A 24,520-nucleotide genomic window follows, 5' to 3' on the forward strand; every position below is an offset into this window, starting at 1 on the left:
CAACAAGCACTCCACCTGGTAGCTCTTTAAACAGAGGAAAAAAAGCCAAGTGGAAACAGGAAAGGATATTTTTCAGGGCATTGCTAAAATTAAACCAGCTCCTTTTAAGACAGAATAGGGCAAATCCCTCTGAGAATCTGAACGAAGGCAACACAGTCACACATCAAGCACTTCCCTCTTACTATCTTCCCAGGGTAGGTATTTCACCTGTTACATATTCAGGGAGAGGGATGTATAACAGTGGTTAAGCAACTGACCATTTACACCTGGCAAAACAGAAAGAAGAACCAGGTTTTATGTGGTCTGCTTAGTGGATTAGGCTGCCTGCTAAACTTCAAGATAAAATCTTTTTTTTCCCCCAGCTAACTCCTCCAAGGAACCACGAATTCTTGCCTGTCAAACAGCTGTTTCACCCACTTGTCCTCTTCTATGCTTTCTACCGTGCATCTCAACAGAATACCATTTACAGCTCATTTTAAATTCAGAATGACTGTTACTTTGGAAAAAAAAAACAACTTTTTTGAAACACCAGCTCAAAAATCCATTCTAGATTTCTTTGACCATCTCTACTGCTCTGCATCCATACGTAGTTTCACAGTTACAGTGGAAAATCCTACTGAAGCCCTAGACACACACATGTAGAAGCTAGCATGACACATGCATTGTCATACTTAAACAAGTAAGTGTCCCGTTAAAAGCTAACTTATTGTTCTTCATAAATTCAGAGTATGACAAAAAAACAGGAAAAAAGTCCAAAACAAACAGTGGGAGTGCTGTTACACATTCTCCAGAGCACACAAGAAGCGTGAGACTTGAGCAGGCAGTAAGACCACACCTTCCGTGCAGTTTTAATTACAGCTCTCCCCTTCTACGGTTCCGCAGCAAGGTAGAACAGCCGGTCAGAACCGCAGCTTCGTTTTTAACCCCTCAACCCCAGCCACGAGTTTGCCCTTGCTGTTCACTTTGAGCGCTTCTCCTTTTCCCTGGCTGAACAATACAGCAGGGCTCTGCTCCCTTCCCGGAGACGACTGCCATGCCTCGAAATTAAACGCGAGCATCTGCCAACTCTGAGGCTGGGCTTTATTTCCCGAGAACGGAGGGCGCGGCGCGGCGCCTACCTTAGCCACCCAGCTGAACAATGGTGACATCCTACGAGCTCCGGCGCGGCGGCCGGCGGCGATCCCGGGCTCCGGCCGCTCCTCTCCGCCTCTCCCCGCTGCCTCCCGGCTGCCGGCTGCCGCTCCCGCCGCGTCATGCGCCGGGAGGGGAGCCAGCCCGCCCGGCCTCCGAAAGCTTCCCCGCCGCCGCCTCCGGGCGCCGGGCACCAGCCGGCGGGACCGTGAGCTCTCCGCGCCGGGGAGGCTCCCCGCGGCGGCGCCGGCCGCTGCAGCGGGGCGGGCAGGGAAAGGAAGGGCCGGGGCCGGGACCGCGTCCCGCCTCCGCCGCGCTCCGCCTCCGCCGGGGCGCCCCGCGCCGGGCTGCGGCCCCCCGTCCCCGGGAAGGCGGGAAGGGAGCGGGCTCGCCCTCCGGCAGCACGCCCGAAAACGCAGACAACCGCCTGCTACCTCATCGCGTTGCCCTTTTACGTAATTCAGCGCAAAAGGCAGGATTCGCAACTGTTAAAAAGAAAAAAAAAAATCCCACGCGGTCCGGGTAACTTTCTGGGAATATACCGGCACCGACGTCATGCTTAACTTTAAATGATCGAGCAGAAAATCATCTGTTTGAAACCGCTGGGATATGTTACGCTTCCAGTCGGGGTCGCCATTCATGTGTAGCTAATGGCCTTTGACATCACGCGCTCGTCGCTCTACTTTCAGAAATAAGCTGTTGAAGAAGAGAAAAAAACAGTATGGCACAAGACAGTAGTATGCACATTTGTGGCAGGTCAAGGGATGTTACCTGCCACCCGGACAGGAAAGGCGTACATTCCTGTTGTTGCTCCGGCTGGACTGCCTGTGAACGCACACCCCTACTCAGTGTGGCTGTAGGGCTGCCTGAAGACAACTCATTTTCCTCAGTTTGGAGGAAGGGCACAGAGCTAGGGAAAGAAAAAAAAGGCTTGGATTTCACAGGAAGTAATCCATTGGGCCCAAAACAAAAAGCCTTTTATTTTCCATCACCTCATAGAAACAAAGTGAAGAAATAGATTTGCAAAATTATAACAGGAAAGCATAGGGGTTCTGCACTTCTTCCCAATAAAATCCAACTGCTCAAAGTTAGATGTTGAAGTGCCAAATTCAGCTCTTGCACTGCCCAAAGACACTGTCACCGAGACAGTCCTGCATGTACTTGCAGTTGCACGCTCAGGGCCAATGGAATAATCTCCAGGTTGAGATGACACTGTCCCACTCATCTAAGCTATTAAACGACCACATGAGCAAGAGTGACACACACGCACACAAGCTCGGGAGAAGCAGAGCCAATCTCACAGCTCACTGAGGCAAAAGACAGGCAGTTTTGGCCCCTGCCCCAGACCGTATGATCCTGCAGCCCTGGGTTTCGTTCATACAAAACAAACGAGGCAGCCGCCGAGAGCGCTGCATCACCTCCTAATGCTGCACCGGTGAGTGCCGTAGCACTAGCTGTGTGTCTGCAATGGGCCATGGTGGGCTGAGGGAGCAACACAAAAGCAGTTCTTCTCAGGTCGTACCTGTGGCATCCGCAGTACCTAAGCATGACACTTCCATCCACTTCCTCCTGGGGAACAGAGAATCACAAAACAACAAACCAGAATGCTGATACAGAACAGTAACACCTACCCAGAAAAGGTAGCACGCAAGGGATTGTGCCAGTGAAGTGGGATGTCTCTGTCATGGCCAACGCATCACTCATAGTCTGAGAATGGAGGTATCTGACTGCAGTGGATAAGTGAGCTGGTGCACGGCCTAGTTCGGCCGCACTGTGGCCCAGCTGAGCTGGTGGTGCTGGGACTGAGGAAATCTGCTGCCACTCGATGTTAGCACTGTCTAGCTAAATGCTAGTTTACCCATTTGTAAAATTAAGTCTTGATGAGTTTCGTTAGCTTGCTCAAAGATACACACCTAGTCAGGGGAAGAAATTTGATGTGGGAATTTGAAATCCTTTTCCTGAGCAACATTTGCCCGGGAGCCACAAAATGCTAACCAATATAAGTTAATAAACCTGCATGCAACTTACTTACGGCAACCTTCTCGTGGTTGGAGAGCCCAAAGCCTGCCTGGACCTGGTTTTTCATCAACTTATAACCTATGCTACAGTTTCTGGAATTAAAATCATAACAAATACATTTCATAATTTCATAAAAGGAGAATAGTGATCCATTTTTTAATAGTTCAACAGGTTAAAGTAGAGGTGATTCATAAGGATGGCCAACACCTCGTTCTGTCATTACAATAGTAGCCATGGACAGTTTGGTTGCATGGATGTTCTTAGCTGTAAGCCCAATAAATGACTAAATATGACTAACACTCAACTCTAGTGGTGGTCTCTGAAGGTTTACTGGCATGATAGCGGGAGAAATTTTCACCGCTGCTACTGTTCGTGATGTATAGAGCATATACGTGAATAAATGACATCTGTTCTCAAGGCTTTAAACTAGGCACCTTACAAGAACACTAGAAGTATTACCATTTGAAGTACAGAACTGGGTTTGCTTTTATCTCATAGAGCAACTGAGGGCAAGAGCAAGGCAGAATGTTCCTCATTATGTGCTGCTTATAGCTATACAGTATATCCACTTGTATTGGTTTTGTGTGGCAAGGTTTTGGTAGCGGGTGGGGTTACAGGGGTGGCTTCTGTAAGAAGCTGCTGGAAGCTTCCCCTGTGTTCGACAGAGCCCATACCAGCCGGCTCTAAGACAGACCCGCCGCCGGCCAAGGCCGAGCCAATCAGCGATAGTGGTAACGCCTCTGTGATAACATTTTTAAGAAGGAAAAAAAGTTGGGACGGAGGTATTCGGCAGCCGGAGAGAGGAGTGAGAACATGTAAGAGAAACAACCCTGCGGACACCAAGGTCAGTGAAGAAGGAGGGGGAGGAGATGCTCCAGGCGCCGGAGCAGAGATTCCCCTGCAGCCCGTGGTGAAGACCATGGTGAGGCAGGCTGTCCCCCTGCAGTCCATGGAGGTCCACGGTGGAGCAGATATCCACCTGCAGCCCGTGGAGGACCCCACGCCGGAGCAGGTGGGTTCCCGAAGGAGGCTGTGACCCCGTGGGAACCCCGCGCTGGAGCAGGCTCCTGGCAGGACCTGCGGATCTGTGGAGAGAGGAGCCCACGGAGCAGGTTTTCTGGCAGGACTTGTGACCCCGTGGGGGGCTCATGCTGGAGCAGTCTGTGCCTGAAGGACTGCACACCATGGAAAGGACCCATGCTGGAGCAGTTCGTGAAGAACTGCAGCCCGTGGGAAGGACCCACGTTGGAGAAGTTCGTGGAGGACTGTCTCCCGTGGGTGGGACCCCACGCTGGAGCAGGGGAAGAGTGTGATGAGTCCTCCCCCTGAGGGGGATGAAGCGGCAGAAAATAACGTGTGATGAACTGACCGTAAACCCCATCCCCGTCCCCCTGTGCCGCTGGGGGGGGGTGGTAGAGAATCCGGGAGTGAAGTTGTGCCCAGGAAGAAGGGAGGGGTGGAGGGAAGGTGTTCTGAGATTTGGTTTTATTTCTCATTACCCTACTCCGGTTGATTTGTAATAAATCAAGTTAATTTTTCCCCAAACTGAGTCTGTTTTGCCCGTGACGGTAATTGGTGAGTGATCTCTCCTATCCTTATCTCGACCCACAAGCTCTTTGTTATATTTTTCTCTCCCCTGTCCAGTTGAGAAGGAGGGGGAGTGATAGAACAGCTCTGGTGGGCACCTGGCATCCAGCCAGGGTTAACCCATCACACCACTATTTGGTGGTAGCATTAGAGTTGCATTTCTCTAACACTGAGTGTGAACAATATTATTTCTAAATAATTATTCTTCTCCTTTCTCTGAGGAGATCCTGCCTGCTTGGAAGTTTTTCTAGCTCCCCCTTCCTGACTGGCACCCTTCCGCAGTTTTAAACTAACAATACATACATCTCCTCTGAGTCCACATTAAACACTGATGTCAGTCAGGAGATCTGGCTTCTCGCCCTGACTGCAACTGGCTCAAAAAGCCATCCCCAGTGTGTCACTTCACACTACTTAGCTTCTAAACCTATTGCATGCAATTGTTATAGTGATGTTTGTATGATTTTAAGTGCACTCTGAAACCTTCTACATCCTCCTACAGGACTGGGAGGAAGAGTGGTCTTGTGGTGAAGACACTGAATTAGGAGACAGAGTAACAGTGAACGAATTCCAGCTTCTGCTGTTAACGTGACTTTCAGGCATGCTACATCACTGCTCTCTCTGCTTTAGTTCATCTGTTAAATGGAGATGATATCTGCCAGCCTTGAAGGAAGGAGGAGTGCGCACTCTTTGGCATTTGGGAAACAGCTGGCAGCTAGGCTTAAGTGTTCAGATATAAAAACATTTGGTAATGCATTAAATTCTTCAGTGTAAATGAAAAGGTCACTGTGTTACCTTCCAAAAAAGATAGATTTAGTAATGTAGTAGGAACAATAACTGCATTCATTTTTCAGGATGTTCAACTTTCTAAAAACAGAACCTCTGTATTTTTCTATTTTAAGTTTGGCTTGTGGAAATAACTGTCTCTCCAAAAGTACTATATATCCGTTTTGGGTAAATGGAAAAAATCAGGGCCAGGGAATAACATCTGTATTGCATAAACAGTAAGTAGCACTTGACACCGTCTTATCTAAATGTATGATCTTTTAAAAAAAAACCCAAAATCCTTATTCCTATGAACCGTTCCATGTTATCATGGAAAATATTAGCAAGATATTTGTGGCTGTTTTTAAAATAGTAGCAATTAAAATACTTCAAAGCCACAACTTAAAGCCTACATCATCAGAAAGATGATCTTTCAGTTTTACAGATGTCCTTCATAAATTTACACATACGTAAACACGCCCATTATTTCTCCTCCAACAAAGCTCTCTCCATTAAAAGAAACCATTTGGAGATAAGGAAAGAGATGTGAGATATAAAGAAATATTAAGAAGAAAGGAGGCTGCAGTCAACCTTTTAACTCAAAAGAGGAATATTTTCTGACTCGTTGTCCTCTGATTTCAGCTTTCTTTAGGTTTAATGGCTGTAAATATTTTTGAGAGTCTTCACAGTACAACACCGCTGAATGACGTCTCACAAGAAGTTGCATTAAGGGTGCAGTCACAACTGTATTACCTGAGAACTGGCCCCTCCTGTTGTTTTAGTGTTAACTCTCATGGTGGTTTTACAGCAGACCCCATTCCCTTTTGAAGCTTTTTCCTCTGAAGTGTACTTAAACATGTTTTGGCAGCTATTCTTCTCATGAATTATCTATCCCCTCTGCCCACACTCACTGTTAAAAGTTTCATTTCTCTCTTCTTTCCCCATACACAAGAAGGTCTTTGGAAGTTCAGTTGAAAAAAATGCAAGAAAAGAATATGCCTGCTAGTAATTACCAGTACCTATTATTTAGCCTTTGTTGAAAAATACCCACAATTTTTATCCTTTATTGCTTAGTTTTCACCGTTCATTAGGATTTCATTGAGCCTTGTCTCATCGCTTCCCATTCCAAGCAGTAGGCTAAATGGTTACTACTTTGTCAGAGGAAAAAGACAGAAAGAAACTACCTACTGTGAGAGTACTGTTTGTCATGTGAATTCAAAATGTAATAGCGTTTTGGTTCTTAGATACAGCTGTATTAAAAGATACCAAAACAAAGGTGTCTATTTAAGGAAACCCCAGACTTTTATGGCACCTCCATTATGATGCAAGATGCAAAATGATTCATCTGGATGCACTGAAGGAAGAGAGTAATGAATCCTCTGGATTTCATCCTATCCAAAGACTCAGTCAAGCCTGACTAGCTGGCTTCTGAAAAGATACTGTGGTTAAGAAAAGAGTGAGCTTTGTTACTTCTTTTAGCTAAATTATAAGCAAACTCATTTTTTCTTATGTCCTGGTTTCAGCTAGGATAGAGTTAATTGTCTTCCTAGTAGCTGGTACAGTGCTATGTTTTGAGTTCAGTATGAGAAGAATGTTGATAACACACTGATGTTTTCAGTTGTTGCTAAGTGGTGTTTAGACTAAAGTCAAGGATTTTTCAGCTTCTCAAGCCCAACCAGTGAGAAGGCTGGAGGGGCACAAGAAGTTGGCACAGGACACAGCCAGGGCAGCTGACCCAAACTGGCCAATGGGGTATTCCATACCATGTGATGTCACATCTAGTATATAAACTGGGGGGAGTGGGGGCAGGGGGAGTTGCCGCTCAGGGACTAACTGGGTGTCGATTGGCGGGTGGTGAGCAATTGCACTGTGCATCATTTGTACATTCCAATCCTTTTATTAGTGTTATCATTATTAGTTTCTTCTTTTCTGTTCTATTAAACCGTTCTTATCTCAACCCACGAGTTTTACTTCTTTTCCCGATTTTCTCCCCCATCCCACTGGGTGGGGGGGGGAAGTGAGTGAGCGGCTGCGTGGTGCTTAGTTGCTGGCTGGGGTTAAACCACGACATCTTAATACAAAATAAAAAAAAAGATTAATCTACCTTACCAAACAAGATCTGCATCAGCCCCCTGATGAGAGACAACAGCAAGACCTGACAGCTAACCACTGACTGGCAGTGGCTGTCCCCTTAATGCAAAGTGCATAGGAGCCCACTGCCCTGAGCTGCACATCCACACTAAAGATGAAATCCAGTTCTCACCAAAGAAAATGGGATGACTTTCTTGGTGGTTTCCAGGTACACAAAAAATGCAAGACATTGGGCCAGTGCTCAGAGATAACACGCAATTCACTCACCATGTGGCAGACAGAAAAGAACAATTCCTCAGCAGAGCACTGGGCATGGACTCAGCAGTGGAGGCCTTTCCAACCTCTCCTGTAGGTTTTAGCTTATACACGATTGTCTTTTCAGCCACAAAATTCATAACTGCTAAAATGCTTTGATTGAAGCGTCATTAGCATTTCTTGCTCAGGAACAAAAGTGTTGGTGATTGTTTATCTGTCCTTTTCCCTACCAGCAGTAACCATCCTCTCTCCAACAGAGTGTCAGAGCATAAGAGGGTTACCATGCGCTGAGGCTCATTTGGGATCCTGCATCTCAGCAAAAGGACTGAGGGAGGGAGGGATCTCTGAAAGGAAAAGTGATCCTACATGTACCAGAGAACCAGAGAAAAGTAGCTTTACATTCAACACCTTAAGTGTGCTACGGGTGGAGAAGCTGATAAGAGGACACTTCTAGATGTACAGTATCTGACCAACAAACATGATGCATGCCAAAGGCACCCACAAAATCCAGGTACAGGGAGAAAGCAACATACATAGAAAGAAAGAGAGGTAACCAAATCTATATTGTTACACTGATTACGTAAACACAATACAGCTTTAGGGTCCTAGTGCCCATTTATAAACATTGAGGCCATCTGATACAAAACACTCATCTGGACTGAAATCATCCTGCCACTTCAAACACTTCCAAAAACACTGATGAGTAAACTTTGGATTGGCAAGCTTTATGCTGGATTGAGTATTTTTTGTCTTCCCACAGAGAGCAAATAAAAGCTTAAAGCTGTCAGGAACTTTGCCATGGGTTCTGACTAATTCCGCTCAAGCACGATCATATGTCTGCGTTTGACCAAGATCAAATGTGCACTGCTGAGTGATCCAATTGTGATCAACCGACCAGATCTCTATAAATGAGCAAAAAACCACAGCCTGAATCTGCAGATAAGTCCAGGCAGACTTGCGAAGAGATCACTTTGATCTGAATAGTTGGATGCAAAAAACCCACAAGGACAATGTGGCAAATGAGCAATGGGGAAAACGCAGCGCATAGTGGGGAATTGCCACATAGAGACATCAGAGGTTCCACGTGTTTGTTCTGTTTTGCGACGGAGGGTTTTCTGGCAGCTGTGAAACTGGAGCAGGAAGAGTGGAGCACAGGCAGAGCAAACTGGCAAACTGCAGAAGCAGATTACAGAGCTCAAAACAAATGGGGATGTTCTGAGCGTGCAGTGACAAAGACACAGGTCAAGCCCTTGAGATCATCAACTAGGTCTTGACTGTGGCTGAAACAGTTGGAAACCTCCTGTTTTTCTCCCTGAAGGGCAATACTTTTTGGTCTTCTCAGTGTCACCAAGCTGAGGGACAACTAGCTGAGCTCTCCAGGCTGCTGAGGTGGCTCTGGGGGAGAGAGCAGCAGTCGCCACAGGGATGACACACACCTGCACACATACCCTGACACAACTGGGTAAATCATAAAATATTAATGATGCAAGACTGCTTATTTTAAAAATCCCCCTGACAATAGGATGTGAAGGATGTAAGAATTAAATGGGGATTAATGTTCCCTGGCACTAGATATATGGCCATGGAAGGACTTTGCACCCTTTTCCTCCAGCCTCCCTCTGCTTCCTCGTGGCAAGCACTGAAAGGTCTCAGGAGAAAAACAACCTGTCAAAGTTTAGGAAGTATTTCTGAAATGCAATTAATTAAAGGTTATGCAAAGCGTTCCTTGATCTTGAAACATATATGGTTAACCCAAGTTACTCAGATGGGAAGAAAGACACTTCATTTGAAAATATGTCTCATTTCCTTTGTGGAGAAGCACTACCTCACAACAGAAAAAAAAAAAAAAATACTAAGCACTTCTACCTCCAATAATGCATAAGTTACATAGTAAAAAAAGTCTAGAAAGTGTTGAGGAAAACCAGACTATGAACAGAAAATGACAACTCTCACTTGACCGGTTAAAATCAAAACATAATTATAAAATTTATTGATTCCCCATGTGCTATGGCAGATACATATGCTATGAATGCCTATTTCCATTACATGGGACTTCATGTTAGTTAAGACGTCCATATTCGCTTTATCCTATTAGAACATTCTAGTAATGAATAATATAAAACAAGCAATTTCGTATGCATAATTTTACAGAGTTATAGCCGAGCTCTTTGTTCACATAATTAACTATAAACAAAAAAATAGTCCCACCGCCCTAAACATATTTTGTGGACATCAGTTGCAACAGTAGGAGACTAGGAAAGTATATTGAGTTCCACAGTATGGAGAGCCATGAAAAGAAGCCAGTCTTCTCAGTTCTCCACAATTTACTGAATAACTTAATAAATCTAATTCTAACAGCACTGATTTCTCATAAGTGAATTTAGTTGCAATCCCCATACACAGCACACAGATTCTACTGGACTTTTACTATAGTTCAGGTACTCTAAAGCAACATCCATTTCAGTAAACTGAAAAAAATCAACAGTTAGAATAAAACTTTAAGTGTTAACCATTCCACCCCCAAACCATAACATTCTTGGTTTTGCTGGAAAGAACTTAACAATAAAAAATACCAGTTCGGGTTTATCTCTCAGCAGGTGTAGGGTCCAGAACTTAACTACAGTCAATGGAGCTATATTGCAACTTACATACGGTGAGCATCTGGGTGTAAAAGCTATTCATCTGAGAAGGATCCAATCCTACCCCCACTAAAATCACAGACCAAGTTGCTACTATGTCCTTATGCACCTTAAACGTAGATAACAAAAAGAGGAAACAAGTACCATATTGTCCTGTTCTTTTCCAGAATCAGGCTGAAGAAATTTTAATTTCTGTAACGTTGCCCTCATATCATAAGCCTCCCTGCTCCAGTGATCTTGGACAAAACTCTGGTGGGAGAACTGCAGCAGCCTCCTGAGAACTATAGCAGTCCCTCGCAGCTGATTAAGAAGTGCACTCAGCAACCCGCCCAGCCCTCACTCCACGCTGCTTCTCATCACCAGCCTTGATCTGATCAAGCTGCAGCACAGTCCTTCCCTAGATATTTCCTGCGTAATGTGGAATTGAGAATACCACTAGAACCTACTAATATAATAATTTGCATGTATGGTAATTTTGTATGGTGCATATAAATCTGCCTTTTTATTAAATTATGTGTGATTTTTCTTTTGTTGTCTTATTCTGTTGATTATATTCCTTCTCAGCTGTCTTGAAAGTGGAAAATTTTATCAGCAATGTTCCCTTGCACACACTTTTAACTTACTGTTTCTTATCTCTCCCCTTCCTACCCTCTTCTCAGGGCTTATTAACCCATCAAGTATATCTTTTGCAATGATGTGGACTCTTCTGCTCTTGTGATTTTATATTTTTGGCGAAGTCATACTGTCTTTCAATTACAGCAAAAGCCACAAAGTGGCAATAAAACATCTTTAAAACCAAGATTCAAACGCTGTCTCTACCGATCTGAAAAAAAACCACTTTCTCCACAAATTCAGTTAGTTTTCCATTCAGAAGTTTGCAGCTCCTGGTTTCATTACAAACAACATTCCACATTCAGTTATTTAAGCCAATTCCGTTTTGATTCCTAAAAACATGTCGGAAAACATTTGTGAAATATAACACACAATACAGAGACTTTTAAAATATAGCAACAGGATTTGTCCTTATGGCTCTTTTGTGGTTTTGATAAAGCTGCATCACTTCAAAGGGCTCAGGATATATTACTGTAAGACACCGCTGCACATTTCGGCCACATGTGCTGACTGCACTTCCGCTCCTCTGCCAGAACAATGGAAGCCTTCGCAAGCTGAGTCAGCTATCCCACAACCATGGATCCAAGCAGACATAATGCATTCCCTCACTACAGGTTTCTTTAACTATGTCTTATCACTGAGAATGCTAGACAGCTGCGTCATTTCATGTAAGACTCCTGGAGTAAGTAAAATTTGGGAAATGTGTACATATTTTCAGGAATAAAGCCCAAAATATTATTTGACATGTGGTACATTACTGAAATAAATAAACAAATAAAGTTACAATAAAATAATCATGGGCCAATTCTGCCATTTCCTCCCTCCTGGGTATTCCCAGTACTAATAGGGAATTGTGGCATTCCAGGAGAAACCTTCACACAGCTGGATGGATGGGCTGGACAGCTGAACTCTTCACTCAAACAATCTGGCAAGTTCAGATACCACTGCAACTTGTGAGTCTGAGCTCACATATTTGAATGTGTTCACAGGCACAAAGACCCAAATGAATAAGTGAACCTCAGAAGTTAGCTGAGCAGGGTCTTTTACCCCAGGATGTAATAAATTCTCAAGTCTCCTGTTGGTTTCAATCATAGCTTATGAGTAGAATGTAGGCCAGCTTTAATTCATTTTCCCAGTTTGTTTCTAACATGCAAAAAGCTGTAATATACAGCCAAACAGCAAGAGCTTAAAAAAATAAGAATCAAGTATTACATTCTCTCATTGTAGATCCATAATGTCACCCCATACATGTGCTTTGATTCCACTCACAACCCAGCTGGGACTGAACTCCAGTTAAGATGACTGCCTGGAAGTCTAACTCAGCTGATGTCTCAAGCTGGCATCAAGACTTCCAGAACAGACTGACATGCCTGTGCATACATGTGTGCGTAAGAGTCAGGTCACTGAGGGTTATCTGGGTAAGGAAAATTTGTCACATACATTAGTTTTTATGTGCCTTGTTAGAAGTGCAGTCTCAACTTGTGTGAAGGGATTTATCCCGAGACCTTGACAGTTTGTATACTGTAAGAAGAAATGTACCTATAAATCAGAAAGCTATGTTTTGTTTGTTGGAGGTTCCTGGGAACTTTTCTGACTCTTCCAATCCTAGCTTGCATATGGATAGTCTATTAAAACACAAAAACTGAAATAGAGGAAAAAAAACAAAAGACTTCATTTTAAAGAAAAACTTGAAGCCCACTGAAAACCTCCTCCCAGTAAAAAGGAAGCCTTCACATAACCAATGCATGCACTCTGAGGTTTGTTTGTCCCCTGGAAAAGTTCATTATGGAGTCCATAGTTCATTATGGAGTTAATAACATACATGTAAAGAATATTCTGAAGTCCCGCAAGTTTCTAGAAGAAAAACTTTGGCCCTTATCCAGATACAAGCATATTACATCAAGCTCAGAACATGACTGAGAGCTAATGTTTTCACATCTATCAGATGTTCTGTTGAGGGGAACTGAGACATCCCAGAACATCAACTGATGCGAAACAGGAACCCCAGTTAAGCACATGTTTTGTTTTGTGAATTTTAATACCTAAGAATAAACTCCAGGAACACTAGTATTTCAGTTCTAGAGACAGCACCTTTACTTATTGTTGGTTCTTGTGCTAGCTCACCGCACGGTAAAATAGCAACTTGTTACAACACTTCTACAGGCATTTATTGCCAAAACCCCCCCACCAAACCACAAGGAGAACCCAAACAGAACTTCAGAAGGACAATTTGGAAAAAAAAGTAAAATGGGAATGATGGTACTGAAATTCTTATCGAAAGCACACCAGGGTCTTTTAATTGATTTCAACCAGTCTTAGATTAAGCCTTCAGTATCTCTAAGATAAGGTGAGGAATTCCCCTGCTGCTGGATAGCAACAGCAGGAGAGGTGAGAACTATCACAGCTATCGCAGTGTCTTACATTTGCTCTGGACAGCCACTAAGTGGCACTTGAAGACCTCATCTTAAACCATGGTGAATCTGCAAACTGTTGGGAAGGGGGGGGGAGGGGGGAGGACTTACACACCCTGGGGACTAATCCCTTTTAAGAACAATGAAGTTCACTTCCTGCAATTAAAGAAATCTTCTAAGGGTGTGACTATGTATGAAAATGTTACTGGCAGAAATGCTGTACAGTGCTCCGCGGAAGCAGAAATACTGCACAGAGCTCCACAGAAGCAACTGCTTCCTCTCCTAAATCCCAGTCCTGCTTTGGGAATCAGAGTGCCTCGTTCTAGTAGATCATTACCCGCTATTGTGCCATTTTGAAATATGCACTTAAACCAGGAAAATGAAATTGTCTCATCGCTGCTGGACTGCAGGTCAAACTAAAGCAGCCCTAACATCTTAACACAACTTCTAGAAAAGACTCTGAGTTTAGTTTCAATTAGAGATCTCTGCGGGGACCAATGCTATTTGTACTTGCAGATGCACATTAGAATGTGGTTTTAGTAGTCAGAGAGAATCCAAAGTGATGAATGGGGCTTTGATCTTCTTAAGACTTTAGTATATTATTGCTTCCTAGACATGTCATACTTTCATTTGCTTTTTTCATCAAAGAAAGAAACTCAATTTTCCTAATAGTGGTGTTGAATCAACTATGTTAGTCATCCTGAATATGTTAATGCATTATAGTTCTCATTTTTCTTTTTATCTGGTTTTAAAACTGCTTCTGTTTCATTAAAAATCTTTCTAAATGAATTAATTACAGAAATTGGAAAACATTTTTTCCTATATAAACAACATAACTGTCCTTGGAAAAAATCTGAAGATGAAAACAAGCAGAATAATATATTAGGTATTTTAGGTGCTAACCAAGCAACTGATTTACAAGCACGTTCAATGCCATTATTGCAAGTATTTCTGTCGTCTTCAATGGAACTAGCCTGAATTTAAAGTGCATACAGGTTTTCAGCATCAAAGACTCAGAAGTAAGATTTATGTACAATTTGCTTTTTAGGCTCCCAAAGGAACACCTCCACTTCAGTCAGCCACAGGTTTAGATGTAAAATACACCACCAGGTATTAGCTGCAAGCTCTATTTTTGCTGAATGTGGCCTCCAGAAATCTCAAATTAAGAGAGTTATGAATTTTATCTTTTATTCTCTCTTCCTGTGAAAGTTCTCTAAGTTATGATTAGAAGCACACCATAAAAGCAACAAAGCAACTCAACAAACCACAGCACATCACGATTACTAAGAATACAATTTTAAAATACATTCTGCATGTGTGAAACCAGTTTTGTGGGGTTTTTTTAAAGGCTGAAACAAGAAGCTTGCAAATGAAAAGCATTCAATCAGTTATGTAGAAGGATCAAACTTAACCCAATGCAAGAGGAATCACCAGCAGAGAAGCTGTTTTTATGGCCAGCAATACATCTCAATTACTGTCACTCTGGGAAAAGTGGGGGGAGGGTGGGAAAGAAAGGAGAAGTCCACATCAACCAGCAGTTTCATACAAAGGACAAACCAAGTACAAACTGGCATTATCCACTCAATCCTTGTATCAGATCCTCTATGATCAACCTTTAGGGCAGACACACATATCCATTTAAGCCTGTATTTGTCCAGTCACACAAATCATTCTTTAGGAAAATATTTCCCACAGCCCTTCCCATAACTTGATGTCCACAGAGAGGGTAAAAAAACAGAAATATAGAACAACTGTGTCTACACCAGGCAAGGGAAAGCACTGATTTTACGACAGTGATTTGTTACCATTATTCACTTTGACATATAACAGGATGGGAGATTGTGCTGCTAAAGTAAATACAGTGGTTATATATGCCTCCTCTGCTTTGGTTTTCTGCTCCACTACAGCCAAAGAGCCCACATCTGATGACCTTGAGGGCACAGCATAAATGTCAGCCCAATGCAGGCAAAACTCTAAGTGAAAAGCCAATTGCATGGAAAAATAAGGAGCTATTTCAGGAAGACGATTTACTCAGTATCACAATTTATGAATTGGCATCTTCATATTTTAATGTGGATGGCTTGAATTTGTCTATTAGGGCCATTTTAGAATCTGAAAAAAAGAAAATACAATTGCCTGAACATGAATGTCCATGTTTAAGTAGCTCCAAGTGAACTAAAGCCCAAGCTTTTCAGAGAAACTTGTGAAGCAGAGAAAATAGAAAGGTTTTGTTTTTACTAGTCTTGAGGAAAGATCACCGATTGTAGTGATCCTGTAGACTGACCCAGTCCTACAATCTGATTCATGCCAGAACCACTCTTGAGTCTGTCTGGAGAGACTTTACTAACCTACATGACAGATATGGCCTTTGTTTATTCATATATTTGACAAAAGCTATCTGCCCACATGTTTAAAAACAGATTCTACATGCTTTGAAAGTTCTTTTTCACTAACTAAATTACACTGTCTTCAATAAGTTGTTGTACAGTGTGCCACGAAAACTAACGCAGTATTAGGTAAGACTAATTTTGTTTATAAAAACGGTTCTTTTTCAAAGCAGGTTTTTTTTCCCCTCTAAAATATACTTTCTGGCTTTAAATTGCATACAACTATCACTACACCATGTACAAAATTAATTAAAACACATCGCAACTGTGCATACTTTATATTTCTTAAGATCATTAATTAATTAAATGAAAAATAAAAACCATCTACTGAATCTAGATTAGACTTTCTGACTTGTATTTGGAGATCAATAAGGCAGCATTCTTCCAAACATCCTCTAGTCTTAAATTAACTTCAGCAAGACACACCGGTGGGTAACTTCAGAAAATACATTGGAGTTCCTTTATCATTAACTGTTCCTCTTTGTAGTATCGTACATTCAGCTTAATATTCAATGTTGCTATAAATCAAACAGTATTATGTGAACTCTTAATTCTGTATATGCAACCTGGATTTCTAGATTCATTTTCTTTTTCACTCAGAACTTTTCCACAGGTGCAACTCATACTTTTTATTTGCCCAGAATTTTCTGCTGGCTGTGAGTTGGTTTGAAGCTGTAGGTCTAACTAGGCCGCAAAGCGACAAGGAGACCCATTCACTTACTTTGTGTGTATTGCATCCAACGCCTCTGCAGAAGGCAGACTTTACTACACTACAGTAAGGTGAGCTGAATACCTTTGCTGTTACCTATTTCGTTATTGCTACCGCTTGTGAAGCTGGGGAATTTAACATGTTTAGTGCTGGGGTAACATGTGGATAAACATAGCCTCTCAACTGAAAGCCTATATTGTACTTTGAGAACTGTGTGGATTCAACAAATTCTCAAATTTTCACATTCGTAACACTAAGTTATCTTCAGGCTTTTCAGTCAGATTTGAAGACTACAGCATCACCAAACTCTGGCAAAGTTTAGGGAGTTGGTCACAGAGGGTTAACTTATTTCTCAGTGAGGGTATTGCTCAGCAATCAGGAAGAAATTATTCCATCTGAGAAAATGAAGTAAATAAAGCACAGGATGAGTACCAGAAAGTTAGTACCAGAGTGAGGTTGAAGCCACAAAAATTAAGAAATTGTCACATAACACTATTTCACAACACATTCAACCCGGCAGGCAGGTTCACTAGTAATTTTAAGACAATTAGGTGTAAATCATGGAAATGTACTAAAAGCCTTCCATTCCCACCACTATAACAGCAGCAGACACAAGACTGTAAGAAGACATTTACCAGCACACAGATTGTTCCCATGCTGTTTAGGTCTTCTTAGAGTAAGGCTACTCCATTTTTGGACTCACTGGGCAGGTACACAGTGATTTCTTCTCACACAATGCTAGCAGGACAAACTTAAAGGCTGTGACACTTTGCCTAGGTGGCTCTGTGTACAGAGGCCAAGAAAGCCTGCAAGTCTCCCTGTGCACCTCCATCCTTGTAGCCCTACTTTTAGGATCTATGTCATCATAAAAAGAAACAACATCAGGTTTCCTGCTGCACAGCCCAATCCCTTTGGAGTATCTCTGGTGCTGCACTCTACTTCCACCAACTGCTTGTGACAGTACTAGGAAAAATTTGTCCCAAATTAATTTATGTTCTCACTTTAGTTTCCAAATTTATGTCAGCTTGGAATTTGACAAAACACCTAAGGTGATCTAGCAAGGTGCACTGAGTTGGTTTGGAGCAGAATGCAATTCTATTTTTTTACCTTATCCCCTAAAGTAGCTCAACACGGAGCTGGACAAACATCAATGCCAGCACATGGGAAAACACTTAGAATGTACGTCAAGGGATGGATCAGAAGAGAAAAGAATAACAGAACTACCTATTTTGACAGAGGACAGCTATTAGATCTTCTCACTGTATCATCAGATATTACACTTGAACTAAAACCGCATGGCAGTTTAAGACTGATTGAATCAGGGATCTGAGGTCCAGCCTTCCTTCTGCTCTAGATAGGCTTTCTGCCTTGCTTCTCCCTGACTCTCACAAAGGTGCTCAAGAAACTGTTCTGTGATCAGGTTAGGATGCTAATTTAATTGAAACTGTATCACTTTTCCTTCTGGAATATTTAAATTGCTCTGAACTGCCTCACTGAGTGATACCACAGCGTAATACAAGAGTAGGAGAAAAGGCGGGAATGTGCGAGTCAGCAACCAAGGGAGTGCAAGGCCACCAAAGGCTGGACTCAGATTAGGTTAAGATGTTAAGAGCAAGAGAAAGTTTCTGAAGGAAACTCTACTGTAACTCTGGAGGACGCTTGGATATTATGGCTCCAATTACTTGTATTGGACTTCATAGGCCACAAGCATCAGACATTGTAAGACAAAAGGAATGGCTAGTAGTCAGATGACAAACCATCACAAATGTGTTAATTATGTTTTAGCCTCAGTTCCACTGTTTTATATTTCGGCTACAATCCCCAACAGAAAAAGTAAAGGAACAATAAATAATCTTGGCATGAACTCTGGCTCTAAAATGAAGTGCACATGACAGCACAAGTAATACCCAGCTACTTTCAATATTATTTAAGTTGAAAAATACTCTCACAATGTCATCTGATACAGAATACTATACTGTTGAAGTCACAGTAAGAGTTATTAGTCATTCTGTAGCAGAAATTTCTGTATGATTTAGGACACTGAAGAAATCACAAGAAAATATAATTTTTTATGTTGCTGCTGCTGCAAGAGTGGGAATAGGCATCTCTTTTTACAAACCATGTGATTAATTTCATCTTCCTTGGTAAGACATTATCTCTGACTTTAAGTCAGGAAACAGCACTGGTATTGCACAAATTACTTCCTCCATGTGGCAATCACACATGAGGTTGTGGGAAATCACACAATATTTCTTCTAAAATGAGGGTGAACACAGGAGCACTTAGCTGAGCCAGGATGTCAAAAGTCACTCTATGGTCTGACAAGAGCCCCATAAAGGCTTGGTATAATATGCCTAGGGACAGGGTCGCTGGCCACTAAATGTCCCTGAAAGAAGAGTTCACACGCATGAATCCTTTGAACAGACCCCAGGATAGAGCTGGTGTAGTCACAGTTATGCTCTAGACTCAGGATGAGCATAAAGCCTGATTAACTATGAGAGTGTCCAAAGCACAGCTAGCTGCTTGCGTTACATAGGATACTCTATTAAGATTTACACAGGTAAACTTTGACCTGCTTTATATATCGGACTATGTATGTGCACAAATATGCATTTGATTTTTCACTTGTTCTGTTGGATTCTTTTCCTTCTGTTTTTTACATTAATTTCTCCAGTTAGCATGTGGGGGACAGGAGAGACTTCCTAAACCAAAAAGCAGTGCTAGCAGTTTGCAATTACATAGATTCCATCAAAAAATCCCAAAGGTGCATATGACAGGAGGCAGAAAATAGCCAAATTAAGCTCAGTTGCACTGAAAGAAGTCCACTTACCTCATTTTGTTTCAGTGTTTTATGCTTTTTACAAAAGAAGAACCATGTTTTAATCTCCCTAGACTCATCAAGCAGTAAAATACAGTAGAAAAAGATCACCTCTATCTTTAAAATTATCTTGCCTGAATTCTTTTAAGAAAGGGAAATGGTGCTATTAAAAATGAGATACTTAGTGACGCCATATCTTACAGTCTAATGTAAAAACAAGTTGTGTAAGAATCCTCAGTCACGAAGCTAAGCCTCACAACAACTGCTCTGGAGTTCACTGGGCCTCTGCCATTCCTTTTATAGATGAATAATGTGAAGTTCACTCACAACATCAGCTCTGTGCAGCCTCACAGGGCGCTAAGTGTTGATTATTTGAAACCAGCTTCTCCAGCGCATAATCAGATCACAAACAACACGTAACAGAGTACACTGCATTCCAGGTAATACAGCATGATCTACTTAAGTGCATAAGCTATTGTAACTCATAAAAGTAGGTGAAGGTTGTTTAAAAACATAGTAACTGTTAAAGCAATTGGTGAATGAAAAAAATTAAGACCTGGGACAAAAGTAGAGACCACTGTTGTAACCAAACAGCTCAACAACAGGGCAAGCGCTACATTTTAAAAAGTGCCTCAGTGTTAAGGAGATGGGGCTTATCTGTGGCTGCTATGGGGCAGATTTGGTACAAGCAAAGTCAATGAGCAGGCTCAGGTCTTGAGCACATGTCCCAGTCCCCTGCAACCATATGGGCACTGCAACCCTCCCTGCAACATTCCTGCAGCTGCCAAAAGCCCAGTTCCTGGGCCAAAAGCTGTCCCTGATTTATGACACTACAGAATGAAGATTCAGAAGAAACAGACTTGTGCGTGTCTTGTGCAGCTGCGATCCTGCTTAAATCATGAGCAATATTTCTCTATAAAACAGAAAAGAACAGTTCTATCCAGTGTTCTGCCATTATAGGATTAACAGTTCTGGTAAACACAAGCATATATTACAGGCTATTATGACAACTTGTGTCCAGACTCTTGGGGGAGGGGGGGAAGAACTAAACTTAACCCTTTCAAAATCTGAACTGAACTGTTTACATTTCTTCATACTCTAGTTCTGCATCGGTCATCGATAATGTCACAGAAATATTTCTCCTTACAAGACATCAGGCTCAAGTTTCTAGGCTCTCCCTCAAATCCTCTAAACCTCCAGTTCATATCACAGAAAGAAAAAAGAAGAAACTTTCAAACATTGTGAGCATCTGCTTTACTAAAAAAAGGTGACACTGCTGTCTGCTGACTTTTACTCTGCATACAGGAATTTATTTTACCCTGTGACCTCAAAGAACAGGTGGATGAGGCACACAGACAGCTAGAAGTAGCCTTACATTCGCAGATCCTGGTCCTGATGGGGAACTTCAACCACCCAAGTATCTGCTAGAGGAACAACACAGCAGGGCATAATCAATCCAGCAAGTTCCCAGAGACCATTGATGACAACTTGCTGATCCAAGTGACAGAGGAGGTGATGAGGAGAGTTGCTCTGCTGGACCTCATACTTGCCAACATGAAAGAGCTTGTTGGGGATATGAATGTGTCCTGGGTTCAGCTGGGATAGAGTTAATTTTCACAGGAACCTGGGAGGGGGCACAGCCAGGACAGCTGACCTGAACTAGCCAAGGAGCTATTCCATACCATGTGACATCATGCTCAGTATATAAATGGGGAGCGGGCTGGGGGGGCTTTTGGTGGGGCAAGTGGCCAAGGGTCAGGTTCCAGGTGGTGAGCAGTTGCACTGTGCATCACTCATTTTGTATATTCTTTTATTAGTACCCTTGTTGTTGTTGTAACTTCTCTTTTTGTGCTGTCCCAGTAAATTGTCCTTCTCAACCCACGAGGTTCTGATTTTTTTTTTTTTCTTTTCCCCTTTGTGATTCTCCTCCCCAGCCCACTGGAGGGGGGTGGGGAGGAGTGAGCGAGCAGCTGCGTGGTCCTTTGTTACCGGCTGGGCTGAAACCACGACAGAAGGTCAAAGGCAGCCTTAGCTGCTGTGACCATGAGATGGTAGAGTTCAGGATCCTGAGAAGCAGGGCAAAAAGTAAGATCACAACCCTGGACTTCAGAAAAACAGGTTTTGGCCTCTTCAGGGATCTGCTTGAAAAAGTACCATGGAATAAAGGCCCTGGAGGAAAGAGGGTCCAAGAAACCTGGTTGTTATTCAAAGACCACCTCCTTCAAGCCCAAGAGCAGTCCACCCAAATGACCAAGAAAAAATGCCTGCATGGATGAACAAGAAGCTCCTGGCAAAACTCAAACATAAAAAGGGAGAATACAGAGAGTGGAAGCAGGGACAGGTAACCTGAGAGGAATATATAGACACTGTCCAAGCATGCAGAGACATTGTTAGGAAAGGCAAAGCCCACCTGGAGTTGAATCTGGCAAGGGGTGTCAAAGGCAACAAGAAGGGCAAAAGAAAGACTAGGGAAAATTGGGCCTGCTGCTGAATGGAGCACAGGACATGGAAAAGGCTGAGGTACTGAATGCCCTCTTTGACTCAGACTTCTGTGAAACCATTAAGTTTAGAACTTATTCTTTTTTTACAATAAAAATAAAAGTATAATAAAGCACAGTACAACCTTAACTTGCCTTAAATCTAAAAAAGCCCAGGGCAATATCAGATAAACTAGTGACCAGTATTTTATTTGCCAGCCAAAACATCCATCAGATAAGATTAAACATATCTAAGTAAAACAAATCATTTGATACACCAAAGAAAGATCAACATAATGGCATGTGGAATTACTTTTCCAAACTGAATATAAGAACAGAAATTGGTCTTCCTCTGCAATGTTTTGGCTACTTTGTATCTGCTGGAGAGGGATATCCTGTGACAGTATGCCATTAGCTTCTCATTATCTATCTCTTTCATTTCTCCAAGTAAACAACATGCTAAAGCAAGGTGTCCTACAGAAGGAGCGCAGTGCTGTGTTTGTGGAGAATGAGCTCATGAAGGCAACAGCACACCTCATGTACAGTTCCAAACACTTTTGAACTAGCACATCTCAAGTGTAGGACAAAAATGCCAATAATTTTTATGTGTTTCAACAACAACGTCAATAGCATCACATTTCTGTAGAATATAAGCAAATGTGAGACCACAGGCCGATGGGAAGATAGGTAGGCTGGTAGCATGTATGTTTTCATTTAAGCCATCACACGCCTACCGTACACAAGTACTCTGGCCACGCTGTTCAACAAGGTTGCGTTCTAATGATGAAGGTGCTATCCTGCAAGCACAGATTTACTGGAAAGTTAATTTTTCTTCAGCTTCCATCACCATTACTCAACACAGTATGCATAATCCCCATCTATGACCTATCAGTAGTCTTCATAAGCTCCCTGCAGGCAATATAATTGAATCCAGCTCCATTCCTGAGCACCGACAAAGAATATGCATTAATGCTTCAGCCCCACACTCAGGCAGAAATTACTCAATCATGAGGTCCCATCAGAATGCCCACAAGATGAGGGTGAAGGGATAAGAAGCTCCACTATTTGTAACTAGTGGAAACTTACTGAGGTTATACAAGAAGGAAGGAAGGCTCCAGATCCCATATCTGACACATCTGCTTAGAAAGGGAACTCTAATCCGTAACAGAAGCTCTCCCTAGGCAGTGTAAACCTGTCCTCTTAGTACTAAGTGGAGTGGAATGATCTCTATATACATGTGTTTGCTTTCAAATAATGTGCCAAGGAGCAGTTTGCCAGGAAGGCTTCTCTCATCCTTCCCTACTTACTGCTATACCAGCAGGGAAAGTGAGCTGTATACTGCCATGATGATACAATGGAAATAATTATAGCCAGCAAAAAATCACCTCCCATTAACAAAATGCTTTCGTATTAAACAATAAGGTAATCCCTCACTAATCAAGTATATGTTCTCATTCAATTTTTATATATAAAGGAGTACAACTACAGTTAATGGACTGCAGTCTATCTGCAATGCTGATGCTAAAAGCCTGACCATTCCTGGTTTTCTGTACTTTCTACCACCTCCAGTGCTATTCCTCTGTCTGCATGAAGTTCAAGTTTCTTGTCCTCCTCTTCAAAGGCCTTCACTGTTTAGTCTTTTACTCACCTGCTTTTGTCTTAACATACTAATTTTCCTAGTGTACTTCTCCCACAGACATGCTTCTGCCCTCTTTTATTCTCCTTATCCTAAGGTGGGGATATACTCAGAACTTATTTGCAAAGCCACAAAGTACTTTCTACTTCAAATCCTGTCAGACCTGACCTAATCCAAGAACTCTCTGTCAATATAGCCCTACTACTGATTTATCTATGCAGATACAAAGAACTGTGGCTCTTGCAGTTTACAATATTATTGTAATTAGTAATCAGTCGGGGTTTTTTCAAATAAAAATAGATGAAGTACAATTATCACAAAAGTTTGGATGTCCAAGATTGCTGGGTAAAGACTTGTTATGAACACGTAAACTCTGTGACTCAACCTATCTGGACTACTGTGTCTCTTTTACATAGCTGAAGCCAATAGAAAAAAGAGTCCTCAGGAGCAAGAGTACCAGCACAAGAGTCTGCTGAGTCACACAGGCTGCAAAGGTCCAATTTCTAAAATTTGTTTCTTCTGAAGTTGAACATAAGCTGTAGCAACATAGTGCTAAATTCTTTATCTCAACTCACTCAGCTCCCTCAATTTGTAACAAAGGTATACAGTACACTCCTACGCTTTCAAGTTGGGTATCTGCAAAACAGGTAACATCAGTTCACTCCTCTACAAACACCAAGTAGCTAAAAGGCATTATATGACAATATTCGCGGCAGAGTAACAGCACCCTATAAAGCATAAGGGACTTACTTAAAAGGTTGATTAATCAGAAATTATACTGAATTTAAGTAAAACAGGCAGGGCCTCACTTTAGAAGATAAGAACACTTGGCATTTCTGTTATCCTTTTGTTAAAACAAATGCTGATTAGATGTCTACCTCCTAATTAGGAACCTAGCCTGCAAAAAAAGTCGAGAGAAACCACCCTTGCAATCAAAGCAAGTTAAGAGACCAGGTGGAGAGTAGTTTTTGAAAGGACAGATAGCT

At 42.2% G+C, this 24,520-nt stretch overlaps 1 protein-coding gene across 11 annotated transcripts in view; it reads right to left on the reverse strand.

Annotated features, from left to right (window-relative positions):
- Positions 1 to 24,520, reverse strand: part of TBC1D1 (TBC1 domain family member 1) — a 123,671-nt gene that overhangs the window by 89,233 nt on the left and 9,918 nt on the right. Inside the window, exon 1 of one of the 11 annotated variants that reach the window (XM_052780273.1) lies at positions 1,119 to 1,535. The exons of the other annotated variants lie outside the window; for them this stretch is intronic. Coding sequence (XP_052636233.1) covers positions 1,119 to 1,148 — 30 coding nt within the window. The 5' untranslated portion in view covers positions 1,149 to 1,535. Of the gene's footprint in view, positions 1 to 1,118; positions 1,536 to 24,520 lie in introns of those variants that run through there. 11 annotated transcript variants of the gene reach the window in all.

Source organism: Harpia harpyja, chromosome 2 (genome assembly GCF_026419915.1).
Source record: "Harpia harpyja isolate bHarHar1 chromosome 2, bHarHar1 primary haplotype, whole genome shotgun sequence".
Classification (NCBI taxonomy): Eukaryota; Metazoa; Chordata; class Aves; order Accipitriformes; family Accipitridae; genus Harpia; species Harpia harpyja.